The sequence below is a fragment of the Papio anubis genome, chromosome 3 (genome assembly GCF_008728515.1).
Source record: "Papio anubis isolate 15944 chromosome 3, Panubis1.0, whole genome shotgun sequence".
NCBI classification, from domain to species: domain Eukaryota; kingdom Metazoa; phylum Chordata; class Mammalia; order Primates; family Cercopithecidae; genus Papio; species Papio anubis.
The window spans coordinates 134,780,037-134,803,759 of record NC_044978.1 but is presented as its reverse complement, the minus strand read 5'-3'; the positions used below and the strand labels follow the sequence as shown (position 1 = coordinate 134,803,759).

Genomic DNA, 23,723 nt, shown 5'->3' with positions numbered 1-23,723 from the left:
TGTGTCTGTTGGCTGTATGAATGTTCCTTTGAGAAATGTCTGTTCATCCATATCCTTTGCCCACTTTTGATGGGGTTGTTTGTTTTTTCTTGTAAATTTGATTGAGTTCTTACAGGTTCTGGATATTGGGGCCTCGGCCAGATGAGCAGATTGCAAAAATGTTCTCCCATTCCAGTAGGTTGCCTGGTTCACTCTGATGGTAGTTTTTGCTGTGCAGGAGCCTTAGTTTAATTCAGGATCCCATTTGTCAGTTGTAGCTTTGTTGCCATTGCTTTTGGTGTTTTTAGGACATGAAACTCGCTCCATGCCTATGTCCCTGAATGGTATTACTCTAGGTTTTCCTCTAGGATTTTTATGGTATTAGGTCTAACATTTAAGTCTCTAATCCATCTTGAATTAATTTTCATATATGAGTATGAAAGTGATCCAGTTTTCAGCTTTCCACCTTATGGCTAGCCAATTCTCCCAGCACCATTTATTAAATAGGGAATCCTTTACCCATTTCTTTTGTTTTTCTAGGTTTGCTTCAAAGACTGTAGATGGCTGTAGATGTGTGTGTGGTATTATTTCTGAGGACTCTGTTCTGTTCCATTGGTCTATGTCTCTTGTTTTGGTACCAGTACCATGCTGCTCTTGGTTACTGTAGCCTTTTGTATAGTTTTGAAGTCAGTGGTAGCCATGGATGCCTCCAGCTTTGTTCTTTGGATTAGGATTGTCTTGGCAATGTGGGGTCTCTTTGTTCCATATGAACTTTTAAAGCAGTTTTTCCAACTCTGTGAAGGAACTCATTGGTAGCTTAACGGGGATGGCATTGAATCTATAACTACCTTTGGGCAGTATGGCCATTTTACAATACTGATTCTTGCTATCCATGAGCATGGTAAGGTTCATTTGTTTGTGTCCTCTTTGATTTCACTGAGCAGTGGTTTGTAGTTCACCTTGAAGAGGTCCTTTACATCCCTTGTAAGTTGGATTCCTAGGTATTTTATTATCTTTGAAACTATTGGGAATGGAAGTTCATTCATGATTTGGCTCTCCGATTTTCTGTTACTAGTGTATAAAAATGCTTGTGATTTTTGCATATTGATTTTGTATCCTGAGACATTGCTGAAGTTGCTTATCAGCTTAAGGAGATTTTGGGCTGACACAATAGGGTTTTCTAAATATACAATCATGTCATCTGCAGACAGGGACAATTTGACTTCTTCTTTTCCTAACTGAATACCTTTGATTTCTTTCTCTTGCCTGATTGTCCTAGCCAGAACTTCCAACACTATGTTGAATAGGAGTGGTGAGAGAGGGCATCCCTGTCTTGTGCCAGTTTTCAAAGGGAATGCTTCCAGTTTTTGCCCATTCAGTACGATATCGGCTGTGGGTTTGTCATAAATAGCTCTTAATATTTTGAGATACATTCCATCAATACCGAATTTATTGAGAGTTTTTAGCATGAAGCGCTGTTCAATTTTGTTGAAGGCCTTTTCTGCATCTATTGAGATAATCATGTAGTTTTTGTCTTTGGTTCTGTTTATATGCTGGATTACATTTATTGATTTGCGTATGTTGAACCAGCCTTGCATCCCAGGGAAGAAGCCCACTTGATCATGGTGGATAAGCTTTTTGATATGCTGCTGGATTCAGCTTGCCAGCACTTTATTGAGGATTTTTGCATCAATGTTCATCAGGCATATTGGTTTAAAATTCTCTTTTTTTGTTGCATCTCTCTCAGGCTTTGGTATCAGGATGATGTTGGCCTCATAAAATGAGTTAGGGAGGATTCCCTCTTTTTCTATTGATTGGAATAGTTTCAGAAGGAATGGTATCAACTCCTCCTTGTACCTCTGGTAGAATTCGGCTGTGAATCCGTCTGGTCCTGGACTTTTTTTGGTTGGTAGGCTATTAATTATTGCCTCAATTTCAGAGCCTGCTATTGGTCTATTCAGGGATTCATCTTCTTTCTGGTTTAGTCTTGGGAGACTGTAAGTGTCCAGGAAATTATCCATTTCTTCTAGGTTTTCTATTTATTTGTGTAGAGGTGTTTATAGTATTCTCTGATGGTAGTCTGTATTTCTGTGGGGTCAGTGGTGATATCCCCTTTATCATTTTTTATTGTGTCTATTTGATTCTTCTCTCTTTTCTTCTTTATTAGTCTTGCTAGTGGTCTATCAATTTTGTTGATCTTTTCAAAAAATCAGCTCCTGGATTCATTGATTTTTTGGAGGGCTTTTTGGGTCTCTATTTCCTTCAGTTCTGCTCTGAACTTAGTTATTTCTTGCCTTCTGCTAGCTTTTGAATGTGTTTGCTCTTATTTCTCTAGTTCTTTTAATTGTGATATTAGTGTGTCAATTTTAGATATTTCCTGCTTTCTCTTGTGGGCATTTAGTGCTATAAATTTCCCTCTACACACCGCTTTAAATGTGTCCCAGAGATTCTGGTATTTTGTATCTTTGTTCTCATTGGTTTCAAAGAACATCTTTATTTCTTCCTTCATTTCGTTATGTATCCAGTAGTCATTCAGGAGCAGGTTATTCAGTTTCCATGTAGTTGAGCAGTTTTGATTGAGTTTCTTAGTCCTGAGTTCTAGTTTAACTGCACTGTGGTCTCAGAGACAGTTCGTTATAATTTCTGTTCTTCTACCTTTGCTGAGGAGTGCTTTACTTTCAACTATGTGGTCAGTTTTGGAATGAGTGTGATGTGGTGCTGAGAAGAATGTATATTCTGTTGATTTGGGGTGGAGAGTTCCGTAGATGTCTATTAGGTCCGCTTGGAGCAGAGTTGAGTTCAATTCTTGGATATCTTTGTTAACTTTCTGTCTTGTTGATCTGTCTAATGTTGACAGTGGGGTGTTAAAGTCTCTCATTATTATTGTATGGGAGTCTAAGTCTGTTTGTAAGTCTCTAAGGACTTGCTTTATGAAACAGGGTGCTCCTGTACTGGGTGCATATATATTTAGGATAGTTAGCTCTTCCTGATGAATTGATCCCTTTATCATTATGTAATGGCCTTCTTTGTCTCTTTTGCTCTTTGATGGTTTAAAGTCTGTTTTTTCAGAGACTAGGATTGCAATCCCTGCTTTTTTTGTATTCCATTTGGTTGGTAGGTCTTCCTCCATCCCTTTATTTTGAGTCTATGTGTGTCTCTGCATGTGAGATAGGTCTCCTGAATAGAGCAAACTGATGGGTCTTGGCTCTTTATCCAATTTGCCAGTCTGTGTCTTTTTATTAGACCATTTAGTCCATTTACATTTAAGGTTAATATTGTTATGTGTGAATTTGATTCTGTCATTATGATATTAGCTGGTTATTTTGCTCGCTAGTTGATGCAGTTTCTTCCTAGCATCGATGGACTTTACATTTTGACATGTTTTTGCAATGGCTGGTACCTGTTGTTCCTTTCCATGTTTAGTGCTTCCTTCAGGATCTCTTGTAGGGCAGGCCTGGTGGTGACAAAATCTCTAAGCATTTGCTAGTCTGTAAAGGATTTTATTTCTCCTTCACTTATGATACTTAGTTTGGCTGGATGTGAAATTCTGGGTTCAAAATTCTTTTCTTTAAGAATGTTGAATATTGGCCCCCACTCTCTTCTGGCTTGTAGAGTTTCTGCTGAGAGATCTGCTGTTAGTTTGATGGGCTTCCCTTTGTGTGCAACCTGACCTTTCTCTCTGGCTGCCCTTAACATTTTTTCCTTCATTTCAACTTTGGTGTGTCTGACAATTATGGGTCTTAGAGTTGCTCTTCTCGAGGAGTATCTTTGTGGCATTCTCTGTATTTCCTAAATTTGAATGTTGGCCTGCCTTGCTAGGTTGGGGAAATTCTCCTTGATGATATCCTGCAGAGTGTTTTCCAACTTGGTTCCATTTTCCCCGTCAGTTTCAGGCACATCAATTAGACGTAGATTTGGTCTTTTCACATAATCCCATACTTCTTGGAGGCTTTGTTCATTTCTTTTTACTCTTTTTTCTCCATACTTCTCTTCTTGCATCATTTCATTCTTTTGATCTTCAATCGCTGATACTTTCTTCCAGTTGATCGAGTTGGTTACTGAAGCTTGTGCATTTTTCACATAGTTCTTGTGTTATGGTTTTCACCTCTGTCAGTTCTTTTAAGGTCTTCTCTGCATTGTTTATTTTAGTTACCATTCATCCATTTTTCAAGGTTTTTAGTTCCTTTGCACTAGTTACGTAGTTCCTCCTTTAGCTCTGAGAAGTTTGATCAACTGAAGCCTTCTTCTCTCAACTCATCAAAGTCATTCTCCATCCAGCTTTGTTCCATTGCTGGCGATGAGCTGCCTTCCTTTGGAGGGGAAGATGCGCTCTGATTTTTTGAATTTCCAGGTTTTCTGCACTGCTTTATCCCCATCTTTGTGGTTTTATCTGCCTTTGGTTTTTGATGACGGTGATGTACTCATGTGGTTTTGGTGTGAGTGTCCTCTCTGTTTGTTAGTTTTCCTTCTAACAGTCAGGACCCTCAGCTGCAGGTCTATTGGAGTTTGCTTGAGGTCCACTCCAGACCCTGTTTGCCTGGGTATCAGCAGCGGAGGCTGCAGAAGATAGAATATTGATGAACAGCGAGTGTTACTGTCTGATTCTCGCTCTGGAAGCTTCCTCTCAGGGGTGCACCCCGCTGTCTGAGGTGTGAGGTGTAGGTCTGCACCTAGTGGGGGATGTCTCCCAGTTAGGCTACTCAGGGGTCATGTACCCAGCTGAGCAGGCAGTCTGTCCGTTTTCAGATCTCAACCTCCGTGCTGGGAGATCCACTGCTCTCTTCAAAGCTATCAGACAGGGGCGTTTACCTCTGCCATGGTTTCTGCTGCTTTTTGTTTAGCTATACCCTGTCCCCAGAAGAGGAGCCTACAGAGGCAGGCAGGCCTCCTTGAGCTGCAGTGGGCTCCACCCAGTTCAATCTTCCTGGTGGCTTTGTTTACCTACTTAAGCCTCAGCAATGGTGGGCGCCCCTCCCCCAGCCTCCTTGCCACCTTGCAGTTAGATCTCAGACTGCTGTGCTAGCAATGAGGGAGGCTCCATGGGCGTGCGACCCTCCAGGCCAGGTGTGGGATATAATCTTCTGGTGTGTCATTTGCTAAGACCCTTGGTAAAGTGCAGTATTAGGGTGGGAGTTACCCAATTTTCCAGGTGTTGTGTGTCTCAGTTTCCCTTGGCTAGGAAAAGGGATTCCCTTCCCCCTTGCATTTCCCAGGTGAGGTGATGCTTCGCTCTGCTTCAGCTCTTACAGGTCGGGCTGCATCAGCTGACCAGCACCAATTGTCCGGCACTCCCCAGTGAGATGAACCCAGTACCTCAGATGAAAATGCAGAAATCAGCCCTCTTCTGTGTCACTCACGCTGGGAGCTGGAGGCTGGAGCTGTTTCTATTCGGCCATCTTGGGTGTGCCAACAATCCACTTTTTGTATTAGCTTGTTTCCTTGTTCCTGTTCAAAGTACCTTATAAAAAACAATTGTTGGGCTGAGCACGGTGGCTCATGCCTGTAATCCCAGCACTTTGGGAGGACAAGGCAGGCAGATCACGAGGTCAGCAGATCAAGACCATCTTGGCTAATATGATGAAACCCCGTCTCTACTAAAAATACAAAAAAATTAGCCAGGCATGGTGGCGGGGCGCCTGTAGTCCCAGCTACTTGGGAGGCTGATGCAGGAGAATCACTTGAACCTGGGAGGTGGAGTTTGCAGTGAGCCGAGATTACGCCACTACACTCCAGCCTGGGCGACAGAGTGAGACTCTGTCTCAAAAAAAAGAAAACAAACAAACAAAAACAATTGTTTTGCCATGCCCAGAGGAGGACCTTTTGCAAATCTTTATATGAGATGCCACCAATTCATAAATTGCTAATAAAAGTCAATTAGATCTTTAAACTAAATTTGTTGTAATTTTGTTTTTGAAAGTCTATACTTGCACAAACAAAAAACACATATTTCCCCTTCTTCATATTATTAATTTCCACAATAATTCAGGAAGATGCTTTGTATTTTTTTCCTAAGTCTTTGGCTATCATTATGTCCCACTAACTACTTAAATTGTTGTGTTTGGTAAATTACTCTAAGTACTGGAATCTTGATTGGTATAACAAAAGAAGTATAAGATAAAGAAGATAGTTTGTAAGTTGTATGACGTAGCTTATATAATAAATTTAAAATGTCCAAAATATTCAACTATTTAACTTTACGTATAAATTTATTTCAACTACATGCCTAATTTGATCACAATACGGTGAAATATTTTAAACTCTATTTATGTCTTAAAGGTAAAACACCTTCCTATTGGCATTTAAATCATACAGCAATTATTTTCTTACATCCATGCTGTACTGCAATATGAAAACCCTTTGTGATAAACACTTTAACAAATATGTACTATTGCTACAGCAAATTCCGTTGAATATTAAAGATTATATCTTTTTGGCAGCTCTTCATCAGGGTACTGGAGTGTGTAAGAAACTGGAGGCAATCCCCATTATGTATCATAGGATACTGTCACATTCACACTCTACATCTGCCTCACAGAGCTGACTAGGAAAGTAATTGCTGCTGAGATAAGCCTTTTCTGGAATATATGCAATTAATTCTCCTGAAAAAAGAAGGAAAGTAGCCTGACACTTTAATAATGTTTAAGTATACCTAATCTATTACTTTTCTGTTCGTAATGTTTCCTAAATATGAAAAAGAAAGAGGATTTGAAAGTACTTACAGCTGTCCATTTTTATGTAAATCATCCATGGAGCTGTAATATTCTATTCTAAAATGACTAGCATGAAATAATACCATAAATTATAATAGAATGTAGAGCAAGTGGGGAATTACTTTTAAGATATATTCATGATATGATTTTCACGAACAAAGAATGTTTCTCTTATCATGCAGGAATTATTCTGTTATTAAAGTATCAAGGACACAAAATTTTATTCAATTTGAATTCTGAAAGTATTTTAAAATCAAATCAAAATTACTCTTCGCTCTAGATTTCTGATAAAGTGCTAGTTAGCCATATGTATTTCTTAGTCTTTTATTTTTAGCTCCCCCTTTTTTATTATGCATAGTAACCTGATTACACGTAATGCTATACTTTCAGTTTTTCAATTGCCTTCAATTTTTCAAAAATCATCATTTCTTCAAGTGTCTTTATTCAGTCCCATGCTTTGCTATTCAATTGTTAACAAATGAGCCGAGAACATGCCTTACAATTAACCAAGGAAATGACACTTGAAAGGCTGGAGAAACATGATTGTTTATATGCTTACTTACACTCAAGTAAGAATATAATTTTCAATATTTGCTTTGAGTGAGAACAAAGCAGGTTGAATAACACGAAAAGGGATATAAGTTTTTGATCTTTTTTAAATGAAGGCTGGCTTTCTTGAGTTAATATTTACATTACAGGAGGAAAAAGTGTTCAACTCAATGATGTATCTATTATAATGAACACCTGAAAAGCTTATTTTTAACGGTCCTCTTCTAAAACCAAAACATAGGATTAAATAATAATATTGTATTAAATTAATATTAGTAATGGCCAAAAAAGAAATGAAGCCAGTTAAAACTTGTCTTTAACTTTGCGTGTACTATTACATCAAAAAGTAAAAAAATAAATTTTAATAAATATAATATTTGTTTAATAAAAAATGAATCTGCAAAAGATGCAGTATAGGTAATTACTAAATCACGCTCTTGATGTAACATTTATTTATTTATTTATTTATTTATTTATTTTTTTGAGACAGAGTCTCACTCTGTAACCCAGGCTGGAGTGCAGTGGCCGGATCTCAGCTCACTGCAAGCTCCGCCTCCCGGGTTCACGCCATTCTCCGGCCTCAGCCTCCCGAGTAGCTGGGACTACAGGCGCCCGCCACCTCGCCCGGCTATTTTTTGTATTTCTTAGTAGAGACGGGGTTTCACCGTGTTAGCCAGGATGGTCTCGATCTCCTGACCTCGTGATCCGCCCATCTCGGCCTCCCAAAGTGCTGGGATTACAGGCTTGAGCCACCGCCCCCGGCCAACATTTATTTTTTAATTGTGCTTTGATTTTAAAAGTAAAATTAACATTTTAAAATAAAAAATAAAGTTCAGTTTTAAAGATATTATTAAAATTCAGTAAAATATTTAATTATAAACTAAAATGTCCAAACATCCCCCGCAAAGTAGATAGCTCACAGTTCACACACTACTCTTTTGTTTTGAATCTTAAATGCAATAAATACTCCAAATGGTTACTATTAACTGACAGAATTTAAATATCTCAAGTTCCATTTCTCTGTCTTTACAATAACTATGCTCTCATTGCTTATTTTGAATCTATATTTGAATACATTAATAAGTAGTACCTCAAATTTTAGAAACACAGTTTCAAGCTAGTTGGAAGGTCTGACTTAAGATCACAAACTTAACTCTTAAAATAAAAATTTGTAGTGGGATCCTTGAATGTTTCAGCTCCATAACTGAAATATCTTCTAGTTACACTTCCATTTAAAAATGCATTGTTTATTAAAGGATAGGTAATAAAAAATGTGATAATTGAAAAAAAATTTAAAGTGTGTGGGGAAAAATCTGTGTGTGTGTGTGTGTGTGTGTGTGTGTGTGTGTGTTGTTTAAAACTTAATTGTAACCTACAGTTAGAATTCGGATCCACAAAAAATCTTCTCAGGAAAGAGTCTCTCATTATCGACATGCTTTAAATTTTTGCCTCTGATAATAGTCATATATTATTCCTACAGTCAGTGTATTCCCTTACTGCTTAAAAAGATGTGGTGGTGAAGGTAACTGTTAAATTTCACTAGCATTGAAAAGTATAGATGTTCTAATGTTAGTAAACAGAGGAAGATTATGAAGGAAAATATACTAAGTATTTTTGTTTTGCATTTTTGTTTAAATCATGTTATTTAGGGCTGTATTAAAGTGTTTATTTTACAGAGGGCTAATAAATTTACTTTTTCAGAAACTCTATTTTGTTTTTACGGTGACCATTTGAACTGGCCTTTTAAATAGAAATACTTTTTTTTTTTTTTTTTTTGAGGTGGAGTCTCACTCTGTCCCCCAGGCTGGAGTGCAATGCTGCGATCTCGGCTCACTGCAATCTCTGCCTACTGGGTCAAGCGATTCTCCTGCCTCAGCCTCCACAGTAGCTGGGATTACAGGTGCCTGCCACCATGCCCAGCTAATGTTTTGTATTTTTAGTACAGACGGGGTTTCACCATGTTGGCCATGCTGGTCTCAAACTCCTGACCTCATGATTCACCCACCTCGGCCTCCCAGCGTGCTGGGATTACAGGCATGAGCCACCAGGCTCAAGATCAAGGAGCCAGCAGGTTAGGGCCCAGTCTCTCTGCTTCCAAGATGGTGCCTTGAAAGCTGAGGGAAGGAATGAACCCAGCCAAAACACCTATGTTTTTACAGAAATATACATAAAAAGTTGTATCTGATACATTTTACCCAGATCAGCTAGAAAACAAAAGTGTCTGACGAGAAAATTCTGAATAGTAGAAACTGTAAAAGTTCAGAATTACAAACTGCTGACAATTTACATTTGGTAGTGTGATTATCCACACAAATCTGTTTAACATTTTTGAAAGTGTATATGTAAATTGTCATCCAAATCAAAAGAGTAAATTCACAGCACCACCTACTAACCTTAATTAGGACAATTAAATTCTACTCCTCACAGTCATAGAATTAACTAAAGTTATTATGTTTTCATTCGTGAGTTAACTCTAACTTACTTAAAAAAATTTTTTGAATCAATTTCTTAATAAACACCAAATATACTTTCTTCAATTTCTGATGTCCTGTGGTACACACTCTTCATCCATAGTGTAAAACCATTTATAAGATTTTTGAAACCACTTATAAGATTAGTAATCATTTACAAGAACATATCCATCCTCCAAAACACAAGGCTGAACTTCACCATCAACATTTATGACAAATCTCTCTAATTTATTTTAGTCACCTGAGGATAATATTTACAATGTCCTTCAGTATCATATGAACAATAAAATTATGTAGCATTCTTCAACACAATCTTCACTAAATAGCTGAGGGAAAGACACTTAAACTTTCTCAGAAGTGAGAAAAATATTTCTCTGTTTTATATCATTAAGTGTAATAAATTAAACTTATGATGCAAATATTTAAAATACCTTTTATTATAATTCATTATGCTTAAGTATGCATACTTTTAGCTATTATGTTTAGACTTTTGGTCTAAATCTATAGCTATGCTTTAAATATCTTAATAAATTAAATTAGTAAAATCCCTAAAACTTTCTGTCGGATAAGAGAGATGTATTTCTAATATTCAAAAAGTCCAATATATTCTACGAAATAAATAGAACCTATATTTTAAAATATATATCTGAACATTTAATTATCAAAAAAGTCCTCCTATTATTTTTGATTCTGAATGTTGGTTCTCTTCCATGCCCTCAATTAGCTATATTCTCTCCAATCACCATGATGTGTAATAATTCTCACTGAGGTGTGTGTCACAGCTTTTGTTCTCATTTCCCACCCTGTTTAATAGTTCATGGTAGTTCTTAGCAATCATCTTGTTCAGTTTTTTGGTTTGTTTGCTTGATTTTGTTCTCAGCTGTGGTTTTTCATCAAATAAAATCTTATGGAGTATAGTGATATGCATTAAATAAAAACTGCTTATTGATTGAAATGATAATGTAATAATTAATGACATGCAAAAAACAATGAAATGAGGACTACTATCATTAAGTGGGTGGAGAAGGGAAATCCACAGGATCCCTCTGCTGCTCTTATTTCCCCCAACACACACTGATCACCGAATGAAAACCATTAAACACATCAAAATTCTTCATTTATTATCCAAAGAAGTAGTCTGATGTTTTTCTGATTATACAAGTAATACATTTGTTATTAAAATGATACATTACCACATTAAAGCAGAAATTGAACATTCTAATTTCTCAAAGATAAATACTATTAATTATTCTAGACTTTCTATACAACATATATTTTCACATCATGTTATACAATATGCTGTTCTAAAATCTGCTTTTTCCCTCCACTTAATAATTTTATAAGCAACATAGCTATAAAAATATATAATATATAATACAGTTATATAAATATAAACATGCTACAATCTATCAAATTCACTATTGATAAATATGTAATATTTTTAATATTATGGTCCTATGGTCTGAGTATGTCCCCCCAAATTCTGGCATTGAAAACTTAATCCCAAACAGTGTTGGAAAGTCTCACCTATGGAGAGATGTTTAGATCATGAAGGCTTCCACTCTCATGAATATACTAAAGCTGCTATAAAATGGGCTTGCAGGAGAGTATACTCATACTCTTCTGCCTTTCTGTCATGTGAGGACAAGCATTCCTTCCCTCAGCTTTCAAGGCACCATCTTGGAAGCAGAGAGACTGGGCCCTAACCTGCTGGCTCCTTGGTCTTGAACTTCTCAGCCTCTAGAACTGTGAGAAATATATTTCTGTTTTTATAGATTACCATAAATTATCCAGTGTATATTTTATTAGAATAGCACAAAACAGACCAAAACATATGATAATATTATCTGACAGTTGAAGAAACTAACACCCAAACAGAGAAAAATACCTAAGTCTGATCACATAGGCAATTAAGATTAGAGGTAGGACAAGAAACTCATATCCCAATTTTCCATATAACCATATTGACTCACTCTTCTCCTCAAGTAGAGAAAGCTAAGGCCCCAGGAAGATGAAGAGGAGAAATTTTTTCTTTAGTCTATTTCTTATTTAATGCAGAGGAGATTTTATTCTATTATAGAACAGTTGGGAGTAGATGTTCCATGCTGTGAACTAGTTTCCTCTCTGTTTACCACACTACAAACTTCTGGCTACAGAATATATTTCTCGTTTTCTCCAATTAGTTGGCCTCGCACATACATAATCCCAGGATGCTCTAATATTCTAACATTTAATATCCCTTTGGATATAATAAAACAATTACAAGTGATTATTTTTATCTTGATCTGTTGAAAACAATAAAGCTCACCAAGGTAAATAATGTATAAACATTTCAGGGATAATAATTTTTGACTTTTAAAAATTGTTCCTAAGAGTACAAACAGCGTATTGTCTTCTTTTTAAAAAGAAAAAGAAAGAATAAATTGGAAGTGTGGCTATAAAATACAAAAATACATTCACATTAGAAATGCAGTTAATAATCTGAATAATTTTACCCAAACAATATCAATATATAATCTTAACTCAAAATTATCTTCAGTTTCTTAGTATATTTATGCTTTGTGAAATCTACCCACTCAGCAATAAAAAATAATTAAGCCAATGCAATAATTTTGAAATTATAGGGTAGAAAAGAATGATAATTTTTGAAATGTGCATTTAATGCTGGAAAAAAACATGTAGTAGAACTCTCCAGTTTTCCACAACTGAACTTGCTAATATTAAACAGTCAGAAGCACAAAGAGTATGTGCTATGTATGGAATTGTTACTCCTGCTCCACAATTCATATATTGAAGCCCTGGCTCCCAGTGTGATGATATTTGGAGACAGGACCTTTGGGAGATGATGAGAGTTCTGATGAGGCCATGAGGTGGGGCCATTATGATGGGATTAGTGTCTTTAGAAGAAGAGACATCAGAGGGCTTGCATGATCTCTCTTTCTCTCTCTCCTCTCTCTCTCCCTGTGTGCATGCACCAAGGAAAGACCGTGTGAGCACATACTAAAAAGATGGCCATCTGCAAGCCAGGAAGAGAGCCCTCACTACAATCAAATCACTCTGGCACCCAGTCTCAGACTTCTAGCCTCCAGAACTCTGACAAATAAACTTTAGTTGTTTAAGCCGCCCCATCTATGGTATTTTGTTTTGGTAGCCTTAGCAGATAAATATAGTGTACAGTTACATATTTAATAGCCCAATGAAAGGTGCCTCCCTTGTGCAGGAGTTTTTTTGTTTTTGTTTTTGTTTTTCCTTTTTTTTCCTGCCATGGTTATCTATAAGTAGATGCTTTTTCTATAACATACCATTTCATTGGGAACTATACATTTAATCTAATATCCCTATAGCAGTGGTTCTCATCTGGAGGCAATTTTGCCCCCATGGGACATTTGGCAATGTGTAGAGGTGCTACTGGCATCTAGAGGAGAGAGGCTAGGGATGCTGCTAAACATCCTACAATTCACAGCACAGACACTTAAAACAAAACGCTACTAGCACTATTGCTGAGAAACCATGCCCTAAAAAGAAATGACTAAGAAAAACCTTGTATTTAAATGACTAAAAAACTTGTTATGGCCCGGAGTGGTGGCTCACATCTATAATCCCAGCACTTTAGGAAAACAAGGTGGGCAGATAATTTGAGGTAAGGAGTTCAAGTTCAGCCTAGCCAACATGGTGAAACCTCGTCTCTACTAAAAATATAAAAATTAGCTGGGCATGGTGGCATGTGCCTGTGATCCCAGCTTCTCGGGACGCTGAGGCAGGAGAATCACTTGAACCCAGGAGGTAGAGGTTGCACAGTGAGCTGAGATCATGCCACTGTACTCCAGTCTGGTGACAGAGCAAGACTGTCTCAAAAAAAAAAAAAAAAAAAAAAAGAAAGAAAAGAAAAGAAAAACATTTCTTTTGTTCTAGACCCTTTCTATCCCTAACTTTTACAACTCCTCTCACTACTGATAAGGCTAACTGAAAAATATAAATAATCAAAAAATTTAAAACTTTCTTTATTACTAATTGGGAATAAAGCCTTTCTTGGTACAATTACATATAATTTCATTCTATAATGTACATGTAGATACAATTGCTAGTGATAATAATAGTGGTCAAGAAATCAGAAACCCATGAGAAAGAATTGAAAACTGAATCAGTTCTAAATTATTAAAAATTATGAACCTGTAGTATATAGATGGATACAACTCAACTGATTTCTAAACATTTTTGAAATTTTCAATGTAAATAGAGCATAAATGTAAAATTTAACCTCCACCATAACAAAATGTCACAAGTTATTTATTACCAGGACCAGAAATAGTAGGACCAAAATTTTCCATAGATGCAAGGGGTTTGTATTGGCCTATGTGATTGGCACTTCTCATCCATTTTCCAAATCCAGTTTGAATGACAATTTTTTTTCCAACCATGTTTCCTCTAAGTAAAATATCTGAATCATCAATTACATACTTCCCCCTAAGCTACAGTCCTTTTTAACTAATAAAATAAACTATATTTTCATAAGTTAACATTTTTCCTGTTTAAGTATTCAAGATGATAAGAAAACTACAATAACACAAAATTCAAATGCTGCTTGTTACCTGAGAAATTTTAGAAACTAAGTAGCCAATTTGAGTAATTCAAGTATAAAGAAAAGAAAAAAAAAATATATAGGACTTTTTTAGATGGAGGTGTACTAAATTTTTTAAATTGTAACTATGTAGTACTGTCTTTGAAAGTAATCATTTTCTTTTTCATTTAATTTAGCAAATGAAGGTCTGATTTCTTGTATATGAATATTTTAAAACTGATCATAACTAATGTTGAGAAAAAAAGAATACTCTTTTCTGAGTTAATTATCCAAATCCAAAATAAGCACTCTCTGACAAAGTAATAAATACTGTTATGTTAAAATTGATTATTTTATCCATTATGCAATAAATATCTATATGTGATATTTAATCAATTCAAAGATATTTTTGTATGCCACATAAAAAAGCATTATTAGATAATATGTACCTAAAGGGCTATATTTAAATAAATAAATGCTTTCATTATGTAATATATAAAATTGACACTACAATATGTTACTTATAGGTTTATAAAAGGTCATTTTGGTAATGTAACACATGTTCCTTTTTTTCTGTTATACTGCTCTTTTCCTAAGTACTAGTTTATAAGTCTGCTAAAGCCACAGTAACATGTTCATGGGACCAATGATCAGCATCAATCTAATCATAAAACAATGTTTAAATAAAGGTCAAGTTTCAGGGAAAACATTGTTAGTTGTGAAGAGTCTATAAATTATGCTATGAATTTCTCTAATATCTCACTAATATGTTAGGAGTCCTCAGAAGTTTGATGGTCTATAAAGTCTGTTTTGTAATTTAACTGTGTTCAATAATTACATAATAAACTACTGTAAGTCTGAAATAATCATTAAAAATATGTTGAGAGGGATCTGTTTCCTGATCTTAATAATGAGTCAGGGTCTCTCTTATTTCATGGTTTTCTCTTTAATCTATTGTTAGTGTAAAAACTAATGATGAATCAAAAATATATCTTTTTATTTCTTTCTATTTAATTCTTGTTTTAGAGTACTATCTTTTAAAATGTATATCCAGAGTGCACATTTTATTGCAAAATACTGTTAATATTCATAGATAAATAGAAAACACATACTTAGAAAAAATAATGCCCACTGCTCTGTCTGCTATCTACCAAATGTATTTTTATATTATGAAAGTATACTTCCTACTCTCTTTTATGATATTACATTAAAAACCATACTCTAAAATCTGAACCACACACGCTTCATATTTTTGTATAATTTTTACATAATTTGGGAACTATATAATAAATTAACAAGAAGTCTCATTAGGTTAACATATTTTTGATGTTATAAATAACATATTTTATTTATAAAAATAAAATGTAAAATCTGGTTTTGTTTGCTAGATTAAGCATTTTGTTTTATATTATAGATCTGTATCTTTAGGCATAGCTGTATGGAGTTAAATCATGCACTTTACAAAAACAATGTGACCTAAGCCTTCGAGATTTCTGATAGATACAAATGAAATATTTAATCCTGGTTCAGTGATATGTTTCTGGAATCATACACATTTCCACATAGATTATAAAACATCCTTTCTATTCTTTAGCTTGTCAAAGATCTATGGTTTTCATGACAGAATTATAAAAACTGATCATCAGATTGAACCACTGGAAGGATTTACAAATAACTAATGCCATTGGTGTTAATAAATAAGGGTGTGGAACAAATAACCTTGCAAGGAAAGTACACTCTGTGGGCCAAGTATTGTTATCACTTACCAGTTCTTCCTGAAGTTGGGAAATGAGTTCATCCTTCTCTTTCAGCTGCAGCTTGAGCATCGAGCATTCATCTTTCATTATATCCTATAAAAACATCAAAGAGATGGCATAATAGGCTTAGCCCTTTTACTTTGCTCTTGATAAGGAAAGTCAGCTTCACACAGTGGGAGATAATTGCATCTGACTAATGAAACTCAAATTCCCTCTACAGTATGATATTTTTCATAATATATTCTTAGTTGCAAAAAATAAGTTAATATATCCAAAAATGCTATGCTATACATAATCACATAGACACACACACACACACACACACACACACACACACACACACATACACATATGTTTTTGCTTAGTTTTTTGTTTTCTTTTTGGTATGCCTCTATCAATTTACTTGCCTAGGACAGAAACCAGGAAACCATCCTAAATTATTCCCTCTCATGTTTGTGCACACATAGTAGGTAAAACAGAAATAACTCTACATTTAAAAATATACTGATATGGCTTGGCTCAGTGTCCCCACCCAAATCTCATCTCAAATTGTAATCCCCACATGTGGAGGGAGGGAACTGATGGGAGGTGACTGAATCATGGGGGTGGTTTCCCCCGTGATATTCTCATGATAGTAAAAAAGTTCTCATGAGATCTGATGGTTTAAAAGTGGCAGTTTCCCCGGAGCACTCTCTGACTCCTGCCACCTTGTGAAGACATGCCTTACTTCCCCTTAACCTTCCACCATGATTGTAAGTTTCCTGAGGCCTCCCCAGCCACGAGAAACTGTGAGTCAATTAAACCTTTTTCCTGTATAAATTACCCAGGCATAGATCATTCATTATCGCAATGTGAAAATGGACTAATACAGAAAATTGGTGATTGGAGTGGGGCACTGCTATAAAGATAAACTGAAAATGTAGAAGCAGCTTTGAAACTGGGTAATGGGCAGAGGTTGGAACAGTATGGAGGGCTCAGAAGAAGACAGGAAGATGTGGGAAAGTTTGGAGGTTCTAGAAACTAAAATGGTTTTGATCAAAATGCGGATGGTGATTTGGTCAATAAAGTCCAGGCTGAGGCAGTCTCAAATGAAGATAAGGAACTTCTTGGACACTGGAGTAAAGGTCACTATTGTTATGCTTTAGCAAAGAGACTGGCGGCATTTTGCCACTGTCCTAGAGATCTGTGAAACTTTGAACTTGAGAGACGTGATTTAGGGTACCTGGTGGAAGAAATTTCTAAGCAGCAAAACATTCAAGAGGTGACCTGGCTGATTCCAAATGTGTTCAGTCATATGCATTCAAAAACAGATTATTGGAAACAGGTACTTTTATTTAAAAGAGAAGCAGAGCATAAAAGCTTGAAAATTTTGCAGCCTGATCATGAGGTAGAAAAGAAAAACCCATTTTCTGGGGAAAAATTCAAGACGACTGCAGAAAATTGCATAAGTAATGAAGAGCCAAATGTTACAGCCAAGACAATGGGGAAAATGTCTCCAGGGCATTTCAGAAATCTTCACCACAGTCTCTCCCATCACAGTACAAGAGCCTCTCCCAACAAGGACAGCAGCCTCTTCCATTACAGGCCAGGAGGCTTAGGAGAGAAAAATGGTTTTGTGGGCTGTGTCCAGGGCCCTGCTGCTTTCTGTAGCCTTGGGCCATAGCAGCCTGCATCCCAGCTGCTCCAGCTCCAGCCATGGCTAATAGGGGCCAAGGTACAGCCCAGGTCTTTGCTTCAGAGGGTACAAGCCCGTAGCATTGGTGGCTTACATGTAGTGTTGGGCCTGTGGGCGCACAGAAGACAAGAGTTGAGGTTGGGAACCTCTCCCTAGATTTCAGAGAATGTATGGAAATGCCTGGATGTCCAGGCAGAAGTCTGCTGCAGGGGTACAGCCCTTATGGAGAACCTCTGTTAGGGCAGTGTGGAAGGGAAATGTGAGTTCGGAGCCACCCACACAGAATCCCCACTGGGGCACTGCCTAGGGGGATCTGTGAGAAGAAGGTCACTGATCTCCAGATCCCAGAATCATAGATCTGCTGACAGCTTGCACCATGTGCCTGGAAAAGCCACTGGCACTGTATTAGTCCATTTTCATGCTGCTGAAAAAGACATACCTGAGAATGGGGAGAAAAAGAGGTTTAATTGGACTTACAGTTTCACATGTCTGGGGAGGCCTCAGAATTGTGGCAAGAGGTGAAAGGCACTACTTACATGGCAGTGGCAAGAGAAAATGAGGAAGAAGCAAAAGTGGAAACCCCTGATAAACCCATCAGATCTTGTGAGACTTATTCACTATCATGAGAATAGCACAGGAAAGAATAGCCCCCATGATTCAATTACCTCCCGCTGGGTCCCTCCCACAACATGTGGGAATTCTGGGAGATACAATTCAAGTTGAGATTTGGGTGCGGACACAGCCAAACTTTATCAGGCACTCAACGCCAGGCTATGAAAGGAGCCGCAGGGGATATACCCCACAGAGTCACAGGGGTGGAGTTGCCCAAGACCATGGGAGTCCATCCCTTGCATCAGCATTCCGTGGATGTGAGACACAGAGTGAAAGGAGATTTTGGAGCTTTAAGATTTAATGACTGCCCCACCAGCTTTCAGAATTGCATGAGGCCTGTGGCCCGTTTGTTTTGGCCAATTCCTTTCATTTGGAATAAGAATATTTACCCATTGCCTGTACCTCCATTGTAGCTTGGAAGTAAGTAACTTGTTTTTGATTTTACAGGCTCATAGGTGAGACAGATTTGCCTTGTCTCAGATGAGACTTTGGACTTGGACTTTCGAGTTAATGCTGTAATGAATTAGACTTTGGGGGACCATTGTGAAGGCAAGATTGGTTTTTAAATGTGACAAGAACATGAGATTTGGGAGGGTCCGGAGGCAGAATGAAGTAGTTTGTCTCTGTGAGCCCACCCAAATCTCATCTTAAATTATAATTCCCATGTGTCACAGGAGAGATCTGGTGGGAGGTGATTGGATCATGGGGGTGGTTTCCCCCATGCTGTTCTGGTGACAGTGAGGGAGTTTTCACGAGATCTGATGGCTTAAAAGTGGCAGTTTCCCCTATGCTCTCTCTCTCTCCTGTTGCTTTGTGAATAAGTGCCTCGCTTCCCCTCAGCCTTCTGCCATGATTTTAAGTTTCCTTAGGCCTCCCCAGCCACACAGAATTGTGAGTCAATTAAACCTCTTTATTTTTTATATTACCCAGTCTCAGGTTGTTCTTTATAGTGGTGTTAAAATGGACTAGTATAGATACTATATTTACCATGTGGTCCCTGGTTATAATTAAATATTAACTCTCAAACCAATATCCATGTTACAGTGCTCATCTTTAATGATGTCCCTGTAACAATTGTGCCTTTCACTACAGCTAAATCTTTGGGCATTTAATCTTCTCACTCTGCATGTACACCCAACCACGACCTCTATGTACACAATATATCCACATCCATGGCCTCTACTACTCTATGCTGGTGTGATGGTTAATACTGAGTGTCAAATTGATTGGATTGAAAGATACAGGGTATTGATCCAGGGTGTGTCTGTGAGGCTGCTGCCAATGGAGATTAACATTTGAGTCAGTGAGATAGGAAAGGCAGACCCACCCTTAATCTGGGTGGGTACAATCTAATCAGCTGTCAGCATGGCTAGAATATAAGCAGGCAGAAACATGTGACAAGAGAGAGTGGCCTAGCCTCCGAGCCTACATATTTCTCCTGTGCTGGATGCTTCCTGCCCTTGAACATTGGACTCCAAGTTCTTCAGTTTTGGAATTTGGACTGTCTCTCCTTGCTTCTCAGCCTGCAGATGGCCTATTGTGGACCTTGTAATCATGTGAGTTAATACTTAATAAACTCATATATACGTATACACACACACATATAGATGGAATATATATATATATACACACACACATACATATTCCATCAGTTCTGTCCCTCTAAAGAACCCTGGCTAATATAACTGGTAATTACAAGATACAATTAGCTAATCCAGAATTATCTTCAGCTCTTCAGTATTCCAAGCTTCAGCTCTTAAGTACAACTACTCACAAAACATATACTCAATATTGTTCCACAGACACTCCAACTCAACATCCTCTTCCGCCACCTTAAGACTTCACTTCTGCCAATTTCCCCATTATCTTCCTATTTCCTAAATTAATAATCAGGAAGCCATCATATATGTTCAGCTGCTAACTCACTTTGAACCAAATCTGAAACCAAATTTAATCTCTACTTCTTCACTATTTCTTGGGCTTACTCCTCTCTATTCCATATTGACAGTCTAAGTACTTGTTGCTTCTTACCAAAATTTCTGTAATTGTCTCTAAAGCGATTTTTCCTCTATCTCTATCATTTTCCCTGTTTGCCAGAGAGACTTTTCTAAGCAGGAATTAATTTTGTCACTTCCTAATTTAACAGCTAATCATCTCCTCCTTCAGGAAGAAAATCAAAACTCTTCAGCATAGCGTAATGTACCCTTCATTATCTGTTACTTGTTTATTTCTTTTTTTTTTTTTTTTTTTTTTTTGAGACGGAGTCTTTGCTCTGTCACCCAGGCTGGAGTGCAGTGGCACAATCTAGGCTCACTACAAGCTCCACCTCCTGGGTTCACGCCATTCTCCTGCCTCAGCCTCCCGAGTAGCTGGGACTACAGGCGCCCGCTACCACGCCCGGCTAATTTTTTTTGTATTTTTAGTAGAGACGGGGTTTCACCGTGTTAGCCAGGATGGTCTTGCTCTCCTGACCTTGTGATCCGCCCGTCTCGGCCTCCCAAAGTGCTAGGATTACAGGCTTGAGCCACCGCGCACGGCGTTACTTGCTTATTTCTGGAGCTGCAATGTTTTTGACTTTCAACCTCCTCACAACTTTGTTCATTCCTGTAGCACTGAAATGCAATGTTGTTGCACATCTCCTCATTTTACACATGCAAATTTCTGGATGTGTTGCCTTCAACCCATTGTATCCTTCTCTCCCTCATAATACCACGTGCTCCAAGACACATCTCAAGAATTACTTTTTATTTCACTAGAAAGATTTTCCTTTTTGGCCGAGTGACACATCCCTTTGGGAATGCTCCATAGCATCCATACCATACATCATTTCACGCAATACTTAAAGTGTTGTTTGCTTGTTCCTCAACCTTACTGAACTACTTTTTTGCTGTTGTTGTTGTTGTTGTTGTTGAGAGGGAGTTTCACTCTAGTTGCCCAGGCTGGAGTGCAGTGGCATAATCTCGGCTCACCGCAACCTCCACCTCCCGGGTTCAAGCAATTCTCCTGCCTCAGCCTCCTGAGTAGCTGAGATTACAGGCATGTGTCACCACATCTGGCTATTTTTTTGTATTTTTAGTAGAAACGGGGTTTCCTCATGTTGGTCAGGCTGGTCTCATACTCCGGACCTCAGGTGATCTGCCCACTTTGGCCTCCCAAAGTGCTGAGATTACAGGCATGAGCCACTGTTCCCAGCCTCACTGAACTAGTTTTATTCTCTATTTGAGCATATAGTTTCTATTTCATTACCATATTACTAGCACCAAACATAATAACTGATACATATAAGATGATCAAATTTGGCTGGCCTTTACAATCTCATTTGTAATCACAGCAGTTTGAGAGGCTAAGGAAGGAGGATCGCTTGAGCCCAGGACTTCAAGACTAGCTTGGGTAAAACAGTGAAATACCATCTCTATTTGGAAAAAAAAAAAAAAAAAAAAAAAAAGAAGATGCTCAAATTCATGTTTCTTTCCAATACAATTACTAAATAAGCAGTATAAACATTAGCAGTATACCCATTTCTCTGAAATCTGGCACCCTTATCTGAGCTGACAAGGAACAGCAACAACAATAACAACAACAAAAAAAACATCTAAAGGATTAGAGAAAACATAATACCTGTTTATTAATACCTGTTTATTCTAGTTCTCATGGTAGAATTTCTACTTCTTCCATACTGAGCTACAAAGAATGTATAGTTCTTATTTATTTAGAGACACTCTGTTGAGTAGGCTGGAGTGCAATGGCTCAATCAAGACTCACTGTAACCTCAAAGTCCTAGGCTCAAGCAATCTTCCTGCCTCAACTTCCCAAGTAGCTAGAACTGCAGGCATGCACCACCACATCCAACTAACTTTTTTTTTTTTTACCTTATTTTTAAAATTTTATTTTTATTGGTTTGTTATTATTATTTCAATAGTTTTAGGTGTACAAGTGTCTTTTGGTTACATGGATGAATTATATAGTGGTGAAGGCTAGGATTTTAGTGTACTTATCACCTAAATAGTGTACATTATACCCAACAGGTAATTTTTCATCCCTCACTCCCTTCACACTTCCCTGCTTCTAAGTTTCCAGTGTCTATTATATCACTATGGTTTTGCATACCCACAGCTTAGCTCCCACTTATAAATGAGAACATGTGGTATTTAATTTTCCATTCCTGAATTACTTCCAAGTTGCTGCAAAATGCAGTAATTAGTTTTTTTAATAGTTAAATAGTATTCCACAGTGTGTGCTGTGTGTGTGCATATGTGTGTGTATATATATACACACACACATATACACACACATATATATATATATATATATATATACACATGATCTTCTGTGTCACCAAGACTGGAGTACAGTGGTATGATCAGCTTACTGTAACCTCAATCTCCTATGCTTAAAGGATCCTCATTCCTCAGCCTCTTGAGTAGCTAGGACTACAGGCATATGCTACCATGACTGGCTAATTTTTGTGTGTGTGTAGAAATTGGGTCTCACTTTATTGCACAGCCTGGCCTCAAACTTCTGGGCTCAAGTGATCCTCCTACCCCAGCATCCAAAAGTGTTGGGATTATGGGCATCAGCCACCATGCCTGACTTATAATACCACATTTTCTTTATCCATTTATCAGTTGATGGGCACTTAGATTGAGTCTATATCTTTGTAATTGTGAATTGTGCTGTGATGAACATATGCATGCAGAAGTCTTCTTGATATAATGATTTATTTTCCTTTGGGTAGATACCCAGTAGTGAGATTGCTGAATTTAATAGTAGATGTACTTTTAGTTCTTTGAGAAATCTCCATACTATTTTCTGTAGAGGTTGTACTAATTTATAGTCTCATCAGCAGTGCATAAGCATTCCATTTTCACCATTTACCACATCCATGCTAACATCTATTGTCTTTTGACTTTTTAATAATGGTTATTCTGGATAAAGTGACCTCTCATTGTGGTTTTAATGCTCATTTCTGTAGAGGACTACGTGCTCGCAAACCAGGAGTTCCCGATAAGTCCTGCTCTTGCAAACGAAGCAGGGCGTTCCCGATAAGTCTTGCTCTTGCAAACGAAGCAGGGCGTTGGGGGCTTGTTTATGTGTAAACATCTTGAAAATCCAGAAAGTCAGGGAAAGGTCAGAAAAACAACAATGTGTCTCGTGACTTGGCAACATTCCACAAACGACTGTATAAAATAAAGCAGAGCGCGCCATTCGAGGCGGCCGCCATGTTTGCCTTGTCTTGTGTTGTCTTGTGTGTTCATTCCTTTGTTTAGGAAACACGCGGACCCCAACATCTGGCGCAGCGAGCAGGGTCCGTGGCTCCAGAGAGCAAGGAACCGGAGGGGGAACACCCCGGGCAGGTAAATAAAGAAAGGGGGACCCACGGGAAAATTATGGGGAATTTCACCTCTCTGGCCT

General features: G+C 37.6%; 1 protein-coding gene across 4 annotated transcripts in view; it reads right to left on the bottom strand.

The window, feature by feature from the left end:
• CCSER1 (coiled-coil serine rich protein 1) overlaps nucleotides 1–23,723 on the bottom strand; it is a 1,426,296-nt gene that overhangs the window by 751,100 nt on the left and 651,473 nt on the right. For all 4 annotated transcript variants that reach the window (XM_017958858.3, XM_017958861.3, XM_017958868.3 and 1 more), the window contains exon 8: nucleotides 16,034–16,117. In XM_017958858.3, coding sequence (XP_017814347.2) covers nucleotides 16,034–16,117 — 84 coding nt within the window. The remainder of the gene's footprint in view (nucleotides 1–16,033; nucleotides 16,118–23,723) is intronic.